Source organism: Danio rerio, chromosome 7, assembly GCF_052040795.2.
Source record: "Danio rerio strain M-AB ecotype USA chromosome 7, GRCz13ab, whole genome shotgun sequence".
In the NCBI taxonomy this organism is placed as follows: Eukaryota; Metazoa; Chordata; class Actinopteri; order Cypriniformes; family Danionidae; genus Danio; species Danio rerio.
Window position 1 is genome coordinate 58,131,383 of NC_141027.1, and position 14,438 is coordinate 58,145,820.

A 14,438-nucleotide genomic window follows, 5' to 3' on the forward strand; every position below is an offset into this window, starting at 1 on the left:
AGGTGGTCTTCTCTGCTTAGCATTATGCTTGCTGCTTAGTTAGATTCACAACATCAGTTTTTTGATGTCCTTAGTCCTCATCAAACCCAAAAGCAAAATAGGGGTAATATTAATTGGCTCAACAATAATGAATGTCAAGCAGCGACATGATTATTACTAAAGCTGAAATGTATTCAAAGCTACCTTCAAATCAGCTTGACTGCAGTTTCCATGGAGAACATACAATTATAGGCTGTTTTCTCTTACTATGATCAAATACATTAGCAATTTAACAAATAAGAAAATACATGCAAACAAACATATTCAGTTAGAAATAAATTCGCCTAAAATAAGAGCATTTTGAAAGCTTTAGGCTATTTTCCTTTTTCTTTTTTTGTTCTCAAGAGTCTTACGTTTGTGCCTGATAGACATTTATGGCTTTTTGTGAAGTCTCCAGCACAATTCAGACAGAAGCATGTGCATTGTGTAAAATGTCATTTTACACAAAACACAGTTTCCAATGGAAAATCTGATTATCTGACAGTCCATTTGGCTATAGCTGAGCAATGGTTAATTATTACCTATTGCTACAGCGTCCAGGAAATGTAAGCTGTGTAAAATGAGTGACAGTGTCCCTCATTTTTAGATGAGTGGAATTTGACTTGTCCTCTTGCTTTGCTGCTCTAAAGCTTTGCTTGTCTGCCTCTTCCCCTCCCAACTATAGATCAACAACAAAACCAACGTAGTCACCAGCCCTAAAGATACTGCCCCCTCTCCTGCTCTGGTACTTTGTCTCTATGACTGTTTGTCTTTTTTTAACCATTATCTTAACATTTCTCATATTTCATTGTTGTTCTGTTTAATAGCCTTTTCTTTCTCTTTTAATCCAATTCAGCAACTAATTAATATACACCTACATTATATCTTTGCAATGAATTAATGAAGTCAAATATTTAACAGTGCCTCCAAAAAGTTTGACTATTTACTGTTCTCCAGTCATATTTTGTTTCATTTATATATCTTATTTACTTAAAACTACACTTACTGGCCATTTTATTAGGTACAACTAATTGTTAACACAAATTTCTTATTAGCCACTTACATGGCAGCAACTCATTAGGGTATGTAGACAAGGTCAAGATGATGTGTTGCAGATCAAACCGAGCATCAGAATGGGGAAGAAAGGTGATTTAGGTGACTTTTTGCATGGTTGTTAGTGCCAGACGGGCTGGTCTGAGTATTTCATAAACTGCTGATCTACTGAGATTTTCACGCACAACCATCTATATGGTTTACAGAGAATGGTCCGAAAAGAGAAAATATCAATTTACAACACACGTCAACAACATGAAAGCATGGGTCTATCCTGCCTTGTATTAATGGTTCAGGCTGGTGGTGGTGTTTAATGGTGTGGGGAATATTTTCTTGGCACATTTTGGACCCATTAGTACCACCCAGAGGTGTGGACTCGAGTCATGTGACTTGGACTCGAGTCAGACTCGAGTCATGAATTTGATGACTTTAGACTCGACTTGACAAAATATAAAAAGACTTGCAACTCGACTTGGACTTGAACATAAATGACTCGGACTTTGACTAGGACTTGCCCTTATCGACTTGTAAAGACTTGCTGCTTCCCATGAAAAGCCCAAAGATAAAAAGTATGTTGATATGGACCGCTCTCTCTCTCTCCCCATTTATTTGTGCGTGTGTGTGTGTGTGTGTGTGTGTGACAGCATGCGCGCGTGTGTGTGTGTGACAGCATGCGCGCTTTCGGCATGACATCCAATCAAAGCACGGTAGATTGTTTTGATTCGACAGTATCCAACGTGACTACTATGAGGCGCCGGAGTGGACAAAAGTCAAGCGAACGCAGAGAGAATTTGAATTTGAGATCGAGCCAATACTCGCGTGCCAATACTCTGTCTCTCTCTCTCTCTCTCTCTCTCGTGCTTTCAGTCTCTTTGCGTTCGCTTGACTTTTGTTTACGATGGCGTCTCATACCTTTAGTGCTTTTGCTCTCACGGGATCCTCCTTTTAAACTGACCCTTCGCTAAGCCACGCCCAAAAACCGCCACCCACCAATCGCGGCTTACCAATCGTGGCTACGGACAGGGGCTCTGTCAAGCTTTCGAGCAAGGGAAACAAGCCAAATCGTTGCGCAATTATTGGATTGTGCAAATCTTCTATCCCGCTATCCTAAAAGTTTGGACTGGGTGGTGGGATTTTTCCCTTTTCAAAACCTAAAGCCCAAGAGGAGAAATGCCAGCGTGGATCAAGCTGTGTGAGGGGCGGTAAAGGAGTTAACAGCTAAGTTGATTTTGTTTTCGATATTCACATTCAGTGATAGGTGGCAATAACTCACACTCCTCTTATCCTAAACAGATCTAAACTGTGTTCTTATAAAAAAAAAAAAAAAAAAAGCAGGTTATGTTTACCAGCGGTCTTTTTCTTTTTTTCCACTCGATATTATGAGCACTGCTTAGTTTAAACCCTCGCCATTGTAACGCATATAAATACATACACTAATATTTGCTGGTAGGAAATATCTATTTGTTCACTTCTGTTATTTATACTTTGATTTGCATTTCAATTTTTTTTCTTCCACTTAACTGCAAATTTGAATAAAAACTGGATAAAGAGCACACAAACATGCTGACAGTAATAGGTACTGTACACTGTTATGGGTCAATGATGCTAATATTCGGCACAAATCTATCAGTTTCTTAGGTTATTAGATTATTTTATAATTTCACCTCTCCTGCTGTGCATGAACTATGCTGTTGAATGTTCAGCGTATGAGGTGGCTAGGCTAACCTTGCTTCAATTTTGATAAAATTATTCTCTAATCAGTAGCTATTATGTTGTGAATATACCCCTGTAATGTATACTGCAGTCCTCTTTTGTCTGGCTTTCTCAGATATCTCACCTGTTTGTCAAAAATGACTAATAAATCCTTGGGAATGTCTGACACCGGCGCATACACACTGTAAGAGATGTGCCAGGCATGAAAGCTTGACAGGCGTAGCAACAGTAACTAAGGAGGGCGAGGCTTAGCGAAGGGTTATTCCAAGAATGTTGATATGGTTTCTTTCTTGCTTTACTATTTATTTACAATACACAAAAAACTAAAAGGTTAAGGTAAATTCTTTAATAAATTCTAGTGTTTTTGAGTATTATACTTGTTGTATACTTGTATTATACTTATTATAGTAGTATTAACAATAGTGAACAGATAAAATACAAGGTGTAGTTTTACTACAGTAAAGTGTAGTGATTTGTAGTATAAAATACCCTATATTGTAAAATAATACAGCACTGGGTAATTTGTTTATATTACACTTGTGTTACCATAGCAACTATAGTATTACCACAACTGATCAATTGAAGTTCTTTACTGTAGTAGGCTACTGTTCAAAACACAGTACATGCCAATATACGTGTTTAGGGGCCCTGTGGAACAGCTTTCCTCAAAATGAAGAGGATGACATGGAAAATGTCCTCCACAATCTCATCAGCAAAGTGGAAGCCAGCAGACACTAGTTTACTTTATTTTAGCTGCCATGATAAAATGAGATTGATAGTGAGATTTATTTGAAGAGTGAATAATACAGTAGGCTATAATACCTTATCAAGTGTTTCCTTATTTTATCACAGTTACATTTCTGCTTGCATTAGTTTTTGTTTAAATGCTTTTAAAATAAAATGTATTCTTTACATCCAACATCTATTCCAGGGGTGCCTTATAGTGGTGTAAACCCCTTTACAAGGGGTGTTTCCCCTGTGTAAACTCTAGCCACCCCGATATGATTTTGCTGTTGACATTATTTATTTAAATCTACTTACATAAATGCAATACAATGCAATATTTCAATAAATAAATAGCAGCCACTAAATTATTGTGGATTGATTGGTGCCACTGACGTAGCTGGCCTCTTCTGGCCACCCCTAAGCAAATTTTCAGGGGGGCACCACTGGTCTATTCTCTGTCTTTAAGTGTTTGAAACTGAAAATATCTCATCATATAAAACAACCAAAAATGTTATGGTTAATTAGATTAAACATTTAATATGTAAGTCTATTTTAGTATTTTGGGTATTGTTATTAAACAGTGCAGCAATATGAATCATATCAAAAAGCATGAAAGGAAGAGGGAACACGACACAAATTGTGAGTCTGCATATAATCTCTGAGAGCGCTCAAGAAAATTTGTGTGTGAGCAGTGCATATTTGAGAGCAAGAGAAAATTTGCGCGTGAGCAGCGTATATTTGAGAAGTCGCAATCAGTTTTGTCCACAAACAGAGGAAATCCGTGCACGAGCATCACACAAGGTAGAGAGCAAAGCTCTTCAACGCTATGTGAAGAAAACAACGTTATTGTTTGTATGAAGTAGCCAACTTCATTAACAATATGTGCTACCATTTTACATTGCTGCTAGACGGATTTGCAACTCCATCTCTTTAGCACACACGAGATTCAATTGACAATTGAATTTCACTCAATTTAACTTTGCAGCATATACAGGAGTTGGTCTACTGCTACCACATTGAGGTTATGTAATTTTGGTTAATCACAAGTTGATCACCGAAGACATAACAAAGCACAACTAAACTTAATGAATTAGACAGCAGTAGACCTGCAATTTCTGTGTGATGTGAGGCAAAATGGAGTCTTTTTTTGGTGGAACTCGTTCTTGTGCATTATGCTGTGAAGACGAGACGCAGCACTGTTCAGTACTTTTTCAGAAAATTGCATTTGTATTTTTATATATCTGAGCAATGTTCTTTCATAAAAAAGGTTTGTTTAATTAATACAGATCTTACAACCATACCTAATCTGTATATATTTTATTTTTCTGTTAAAAAGACTCGAAAATCAAACTGCAGGACTTTGGACTTGACTTGAGACTTGTTGCCTTTGACTCGGGACTTGACTCGGGACTTGCCTGTCTTGACTCGGGACTTGACTCGGGACTTGAGGGCAATGAATTGAGACTTACTTGTGACTTGCCAAACAAGGACTTGGTCCCACCTCTGGTACCACCTGAGCATTGTGTCAATGCCACAGCCTACCTGAGTATATTGTTGTTGACATGTCCATCCCTTTATGACCACAATGTACCCATCTTCTGATGGCTATTTCCAGCAGGATAATGCGCCATGTCATAAAGCGTGAATCATCTTAGACTGGTTTCTTGAACATGACAATGAGTTCACTACTCAAATGGCCTCCACAATCACCAGCTCTCAATCCAATAGAGCACCTTTTGAATCATCAATGTGCAGCCAATAAATCTGCAGCAACTGTGTGATGCTATCATGTCAATATGGACCAAAATCTCTAAGGAATATTTCCTGTACCTTGTTGAAACTATGCCATGAAGGATTAAAGCAATTCTGAAGGCAAAAGAGGGTCCAACCTGGTACTAGTCAGGTGTACCTAATAAAGTGTCAGTGAGTTTAAATTCAAGTTTCATACTTGCAAGTAATAGAAACTTGAAAAGAAAATAACAAAATAATTACTTTTAACCAAGTGACACATGGAGCAAGTGCAAAATATGTATGAAAACACATACTGTCTATGAATTCTTATATAGAACTGTTTTTATATTTAAAGCTTTTAATTATTTAACAAGAGGTGCTTAAAATGTTGAAATCTGACATTGGTGACATGCATTAAATCGTTAAATCGCAGTGTGTATTTAGTGTCTGCTTGCATGTGCATGTGTTTGTGTGTACTGAATAAAAAACCCTGTTCTATTTTACAGCTGTTTTTTTATATAATTAATATATGTGCAGTTCATAAAGACCAGATTTATGATCATCTGTTTCTAATGGTGTACAGTAAGGTTTTTTGTGCTTGTTAATAATTATCTGGTCACAACTTGCCGCATAAAGTAATGTATTTATGGTGGGTCTTTGCTTTTAAAACTGGCTGGTACTCAAATTTGTATTTTAAAGATTCTTTCCTTGTGCATACATGAACCATATTTTTTAAAATTAAAAAAAGACATTAGTGAAGGTGTTATGAATGCTCATATTTATAACATTTTTAACAATATTAAAAAAAAAAACATTTTTATTATTATTTATAATAATAATAATAATGAAACATAACACAGTCTGATGTAAACAGCAATTCAAAATACAGGTACAGTATGTGCAGTGCTCAGCATAATAGAGCACACCCCATTTTGAAATTGAATATTTTTATCCATTTCTCAGTGAATAGGCAATGTATTTTGCTGCATTTAAATAAAACAGATTTGTTAAACAGATTTATTTATCAAAATAATATTTTAGACAACAAACATATTTAGAAATTAAAAGATAATGCAATTAAATTCAAGCAAAATATTGCTAAATAAATTACAACCAACAAAATTTCTTCCATTTTTTTCTTCTCTGGATTTCTCCTCTTTTTTTAACATTTGTATTTTTTATTTTTCTAGAACATATAAATTTGGGTGTACTAGTTTTTGGACTTTTATTTTGTTAGATGAGCTCCAGATTTGGGGCGAAGCAGTGGTGCAGTAGGTAGTGCTGTCGCCTCACAGCAAGAAGGTCGCTGGCTCGAACCTCGGCTCAGTTGGCGTTTCTGTGTGGAGTTTGTATGTTCTCCCTGCATTCGCGTGGGTTTTCTCCGGATGCTCCGGTTTCCCCCACAGTCCAAAGACATGCGGTACAGGTGAATTGGGTAGGCTAAATTGTCCGTAGTGTATGAGTGTGTGTATGGATGTTTCCCAGAGATGAGTTGCAGCAGGTAGGGCATTTGCTGCGTAAAAACTTGCTGGATAAGTTGGTGGTTCATTCCGCTGTGGCGACCCTGGATTAATAAAGGAACTAAGCCGACAAGAAAATGAATGAATGAATGAGCTCCAGATTTGGCTTCAATACTGACTAATCTAATGTATATGCACAAATAAGATATTGTATAGCTACTTATTAAAATATGAATTTAAAAGATTAATTTGTGAGGGGTGTACTTATATATGCTAAGCACTGCATTCACCGATGAACTATATAAGTTGGAAATTAATTATTACAAACAAACTGACCCCTGTTTAGACAGACATTTTAATGCATATCTATTTTGTATGAAAGTAAATAGACCTTTCTGTGAGAGTAGAGACTTAAAGACGTGCACTTCTTTATTTATGCATCTGCACTATTTTATTTATTACTTATACACACACACAATCAAACAAAAAATCATCCGAATGAAGCTACCTTTGACTGAATGTTTTGGAAAATTGGTTTGCTTTACTACATGCGTGTACTGCTGTTCTAGTGAACACACTGTAAACGATTTCTTGTTAAATTAACAGTAAGTTACTGGCAACAATTATCCAGTAGCTGCTGTATTTCATAAAACAGTAACATTACTGTAATACTAATTACATTAGTATTACATTTACTGTAAAAAGTAATACATCATTTTACCGTTGTTGATTTTTACTGTAACACTAATTACAGTAGTGGTGCACATACTGCAAAACTGAAAACAGTATTTTATTGTACATTTTTACCATGAAGAACTACGGTATTTTAATGTTACTTTCATTATTACTGTATAGTATTTTACAGTTATTAAATGTTATTTTATTTTATTTAATAGTGCTACTTTATAATGGGTAAAAATGTTCAAAAATTGCACAAGTGTTATTTTAACTGTTCAAGACGTACAAGAAAAATAAAGAAACTGAAACTTTAACTTCACAATAAAGGTTTATTGTGTAAACCATGCTAAAACAGTAGCAATAATTCAATATAACAGAGCAACAGAACACTAATAAACAATTGATCATTAAAACCAGTCAACAATTAATGCATCAAAAATTATTACAATTTTAAAAAAGGTGAGAATACTGCTACAAGACAGGAAATGATGAAGGCCAAATGATGTGGAAAGGGACAGTGAAAAAGGGCAGCAGCATGATGATGATCCTGCAAAAATGACAAGCAAAATCAATCACTGAAGTAAAAACTAATCATCCCTCAAACCATTTAATTCATTCAGAAACGAAACACTGCACTGCTGTTTAAATATATATATATATATATATATATATATATATATATATATATATATATATATATATATATATATATAGTTTGATAAATATATATATCAGTTATATAAAACAGTTTTTTAATTGTTTTTGTTGGTGAAATACAGTTTGTTGTCAATTCACAATTACACTAACGTTAATGGGGAAAAGATCAGCGGGCATTGTTTTTGAAGATCGCTAGTCAGGTGTCCACACAGGTGTGTAAAAAATAAAGTCTCATCTTAACTTAATGTCCGACTCTGTATAGCTTGAATATCTGATTCCATGATCACACTACTAGTGCTTCCACGGATTTAAGAGGGGTGAACACAGTTCATTCTGACTTTAAAAGGCTACATATTTAAAATTAAATAAATAAAATAATCTAATTTAACGTGACTAATGTTAATTAAATACTTTTAGGCTTTTAACATGTATAAATCCACTTCTAACTTACAGACAAGATTGCGTTAGAGAACATGAAAGCTGTGGGTGATTTTTTTTTAAAATAATGCTAATGATGAGTTACTGACATTTGGTTCGCATAAAACAAAGTAATCACTAAGCATTCATTTTTGGCAAAATCTGCAGAGAGGCTCAGCGACACGAGGAAATGTGTTAAAGTTGAGTAGAGAACTAAAGAGCAGTCTAGCCTACTTCATGAAATGTTTGTGGTAATATTCTGCTGTCAATTCACATTACTGTATTTCAATATGCAGCAGTGATGGCATGTCAGCGAGACAAATAAACATTTTATTAAGTCATTTCATACTATTTATTTATTTATTTTTGATAAAAAAAAGTATGCGAAAAAAAGTATACTTTAGTATACGAACACCTCTCCAGTGACATTTCCTCAAACTAAATCATCATAACGTTACTGTGCACAGCATCAGTAAAACGTTTAGAATAATTTAAATACTTAATTTTTTAAAACAGTCACTGCTGATTACAAACTAACATTAAAGCTAAGCTTACAGAAATCCTGTATGCATGACAATATAAATATGTATTACTCACTGATGTCGAAGCACTTCCAGGTCATCAGAGATGTAGACAGGACAGAATATGTGCCATCAAATGAGCTCTTGTGCAGCCTTTGTTGGACATCCAGGTAGTATGTTCACCCACACTGTAAGAAACAAAAACAGAAACAATTTATTAAAATGTGAGGGATAGTAAACATGTTTGGTCTACAGAGAGAAGAAAATGTTTACTTTAAGCATTGATCCTAATGAATCTATTTCTGAACTACATTTAACCTTATCACGGAAACCGCATTTTTGAGATTTTAGACCAGGGGTGCTCAACCTTGTTTGCTTTAAATTAGAATTAAAACAATAAATCTCTATGTAAAATAAAATACTTCAGATCTAAATAAAGCAGGTGCTTTTACCTAAAGGTTCCTTCCCTCCAGTTAGTTTGGCTGCAAATCCCTCCACATCTGTGCTTTATTCGGTTCTTGTCTTAAGAGTAACTGGTGTCGCATTCCAGGTCCATCACAATCTGGGCTAGAAGGACAATATGACAAAAGACAAGACACATATAAATAAAAGTCTCAGAATAAAATATTTCAAGGAATAGTTTACTATTTTGCTACTATTTACTCCACGTGTTTTAAACTAGTTTGAAATTCTGTTAAACACTAAAGCAGATATTTTTAAGAATGTTAGTAACCAGTAACTATTGACATCCATATTTAAACCAAATTTCTTAATGCAATCCATGTTAAGACAAAAATGAATAGCATAAAATAACATATTGAACTAAACTTAGTTTCCAGGCTGTTTGAAAAACAAACAAACACATATGCCCAGTAAAATTGCTAATAAACACAAAGACAACAGTTATAGAAAAAAATGTTTGTCTAATATTTACTCAGCACTTGGTAGGCAAATAGCATAGCCGTGGCTGTTTTAACACCAGATTTTTTTTATCTTAGGAACTGCTGGAAGAAGAAAAAGAGGTTGTACATGAAACTCCTCACAACAAATCTGTGAACAACTTGACATTTAAAAATCTAATCAAAATGAGGAAGACATCAACATTACCTTGAATAATCAAGTGAGGAGTGATTGGTAGCATCAGTTTTTCAACATCAATTATTGTAGCTGAAAAACAGATAAATATAATAAGAGTAAAATAAGACTTAACATTAATTAATCTAAATCTATGGTACAACCATACCAATCTGTATGGGGTTAAAATACATTTGTACACAAATCATTCCCTGACCCCATCAATTTCTCTTAGAATAGGACGGATATATATATGTGTGTATATATATATATATATATATATATATATATATATATATATATATATATATATATATATATATATATATAGTGATAATGACTTTGGCTTATATCTGTGTACTCAGAACGTCCACTCACCTCAGGTACACCTGAACACCAAAAATTAAATGTACAATTAATGACACACTATACATCAAGCTCATTAACATTATTGAGAAATAGACAATTAATATGTATTTTGTTAATATTAACTTTAGCTTAAAATAATTCAACTGCATTTAATTTTCAGCTCCATTTAATAAAACAGTTAAGACTCATTTCATTATGAGTTTAGTTTAAATAACTAACTTACAGTTGAAAAATTTTACCATAATGATAGCTTAGTCATAATGACTATGTGAAGACCAGAGCTTACCTTAACGGTAAACGTTTAACTTTTCATGGTGACTTCGCCTTCATCTCAGTGTTGTGCTGAAATAGAGAATGCATTAATGCAGTTACAATAAGTTAAAGTTGTGTTTTTTCAGGTAACTTAGCGTATGGTCAAAAACTCACTAAAGATAAACTCATTGTATCTAATACCTCGCAAACACTACAATGACCGCCTGGCGTCTGTTATTTCTTGTTTAAAATACCTTTCGTTAACGGACAGCGTGACATAACATAAGAACCTAACGTTACAACTAATGTCACTTGGTTAATTATTTTAAATTAACTTACACACTCAATACACAGAAATATATACAAAACAATCCTTCAACTGACAGAATTTGACTTTAAAACACTTACCGAGGATGAATTCGCTGGATGAAAGACGACAGGTGAATTTCAAATTAGGAGAGCCGTTGCCTGCAGGTCGAGTCGTGTCCGTTCGGTTCTATGAATCGGCTCCTTAGTGAACAGTAAAGATTCGAATCCGCCTAAAACCGATTCCTTTTTGTATATGATTCATTACTATTTCGTAATACTGCTTGGCCACACGCATTTATACACTAATTATACACTAATTGCATATTGCTGAATGTGCTTGTGAACACGTGTGATCAAATAATTCCCGAGCAAACGGTTCAATACGATTCAGAGTCGCTCGAGTGCTGAACCGAACCAGTGCAAACGTGATATTGATTACAATATAGTAACATTGTTTTTTATTCGCTTTACCAGCGAAATTATTACATATATCTGACGTTGACAATAAGAATAAAATTCGTTTGAAGTGTTTTGAGAATTAATATTTGTTTTCTCCCAGAATTCATTTCACATCAACAAGCAAATGGTAATGGCGGATGAGAAAGCCCAGCTAATATTATAAATATTGCGTTTAATATGTCACGAAATGAAATTTTAACAGTGTTTCATGCGAGAATGTAGTTCTTACAAACTCAAATCTGTGGTTTATTTATAGATATCATGTGTAAATTTTAAGCGTGCTTTGCCGATAGCGGAGATTCTGACCTCCAGGGTGTCCATCATCACTCATGTATCCGGCGAAACGAGGTTATAATCGGCTAGACATGTAAGACTTGCCCCGGTCTTAGATGGCTCTATAATGAATTTGTTATGAAATTTAGTTTTAACCGTTTTTCATGCGGGAATGTAGTTGTTTTAAACTCAAGTCTGTGGTTTATTTATAGAGATGGTGCGTATTTTAAAATATTGTTTTGAAAATGCGGAGATGTGACCTCCATGGTGACGGGTGCCCAATCCTCATGAATCCGTCTAAAGCAGGCTGGTCATTCTGACATTTAAGCTGACTTTGGTTTCATGAATCAATTACTTTTGTTCCAGTTTACGTTTTGGTTAAGCACAAAGTTATGTTGATTAAAAATGATTTAATATTTTCATGTTAACCTTATAAAATTAAGGTGCAGTACACCCAAAAATGGAAAACCAGGGGACAGTTTTATGCACTGAACAGTCTGAAGAAACTGGTTAGTTTATTTTTCTTCACAAAATACTTTGTCAAAAAATAAAATAAACATAATAATAATAAAATAAAGTGTGTGTAGAGTTTTTCATGGTCATTTGCAGTACTGTATTTAGATGCACAGTAACTGATTTTTCCCCCAAATTCATTGTAAAATCTGCAGTAGCATACTGTTAATCATGTTCACAGTATGGAAATGTTGAGAATACATTATCATGCTGTGAAAACAGCAATATATACAGTAACACACTGTGCACAGCTTATACAGTAAACAACTGTTGAGAAATGCAGTATAATACCGTGAAAACAACAGAAATCGTTTACAGTGCATGTACTGTAGTAATGACACATCTTCCCATTTCACAAGTACATTGACAATTTTCTAAACAGCTGTACTCTACTTCCTTTCTAAAGTTCACCAAGCTTTAATTATTTTAAGATATTGAACAAGTGTATTACCCATGAATGTGTTGTCTACTTTATTTAAGGAGTAGAGCAATAGTGATGATGAACATGACTTCATTCATCATTTTTGAATGGCATAATTAAATGAATTCAGCTGTGTTTGTAATTTATGAGATTCTTGAAGTTCTGCAGTAAACACTTTCCATAAATATGGTACCCTTTACATTTTATTTATTTATTGTTGATAAGTTTTATTGTTTAGAACTAACAAAATCATGCTTTAAAATTGTTTTTACAGTAACATGTCTAAAATGTAGGCAACATTTGGGGCGCTATGATGCATAAATGCAGTTGGTGTTTTGGTACTGTAGTTTCAGCCTGACACAGTTATCATTTTCATTTCCAGCCCCATGTTTTTTTTTTTTTTTTAAATAGCAAATGCATTTGGGATTGTTTGTGCACTCATGTGCATGCTGTTCTGAAAACAAAGTATATTCATGCACATTAAAGGCATGTTGCTATTTTAAGGCAACTGAAATAGACTGTGACAATGACCAACTGAAACCAAGTCAATATGTTTGTTAAATAGCACATTAGTAATATTCACCTATATCTATCCAAAACACCCGCACTCTTTGTTTATTACACATAAAGGTACACTATCTGACAAAAGTCTTGCCGTTGATTCCAGTTGTAAGAGCAACAAATAATAACTTCTAGTTGATCATTTGGAAAAGTGTCAGAGGGTAGATTTTTCAGATGAATCATCTGTTGAACTTCATACCAATCATCACAAATACTGCAAAAGACCTATTGGAACCAACATGGACCCAAGATTCACACAGAAATTAGTCAAGTTTGATGAAGGAAAAATCATGGTTCGGGGTTACATTCAGTATGGAGATGTGCAAGAGATCTGCAGAGTGAATGGCAACATCAACAGCCTGAGGTATCAAGACATTTGTGCTGCCCATTACATTTCAAACCACAGGAGAGGACAAATTCTTCAGCAGGAAAGCACTCCTTCTTATACCATAGACACCACATCAAAGTTTTTGAAAGTAAACAAGGTTAATGTTCCAAAATTGGCCAGCCCAGTCACCAGACATGAACATTATTGAGCATGTCTGGAATAAGATGAAGGAGGGATGAATCCAAAGTATCTTGATGAACTCCTGCAAGAACGCTTTCTTTTTTCATTCCAGATGACTTTATTAATAAATTATTTGAGTCATTGCAGAGATGTATGGATGCAATTCTGCAAGCTCATGGGAGTCATACGAAACATTTTTTTAATTCTGCACCGTGACTTGATATTGTATTCTTTACATTATTTCTGTTAAGTGACAAGAGTTTTGTCTCAGCAAAGTCAGACCTTACTGTACTAAATTAATTAAAAATCAAGGCATGATCTTATTTTATTTTAGTATAATAAGCGTAACATAGAGGCTTTTGTCTTTCATATAAGCCCCTTCTGATACCAGATGATCAACTAGAAGTCAAGCTATTATTTGTTGTTCCTAAAACTTGGATAGGCAGCAAGACTTTTGTCAGGTAGTGTATGTGCAGTGGCACACTAACACGCCCAAAACACACCTGTGACACATTAACAGAATAGGTGCTGACCATTGACCATGTTTCCCATTGTTAAAGGTGCCATAGAATGCATTGATACATTGTTTAAATTGTTGATATCCAAGGGATGTGGCTTAGATAAGTGCCAAATAAAAGTTTTACAAGCTTATTTACAACCCTAGGATTTGGCCTAGGAAAGGATAGGTCTTTGTTTTTACCTTATTTGGAAGGGTCATGGATATT

The 14,438-nt window shown here is 34.5% G+C and overlaps 2 protein-coding genes across 20 annotated transcripts in view; one reads left to right on the forward strand and one right to left on the reverse strand.

Moving 5' to 3' along the window:
• The window catches only part of LOC147843209 (uncharacterized), a 527,423-nt gene that overhangs the window by 458,187 nt on the left and 54,798 nt on the right, over nt 1-14,438 (reverse strand). The window lies entirely within an intron of this gene.
• camk2d1 (calcium/calmodulin-dependent protein kinase (CaM kinase) II delta 1) overlaps nt 1-14,438 on the forward strand; it is a 157,534-nt gene that overhangs the window by 123,124 nt on the left and 19,972 nt on the right. For 6 of the 19 annotated variants that reach the window (XM_087259144.1, XM_087259148.1, XM_087259136.1 and 3 more), the window contains one exon: nt 704-763. In XM_087259144.1, coding sequence (XP_087115270.1) covers nt 704-763 — 60 coding nt within the window. 19 annotated transcript variants of the gene reach the window in all.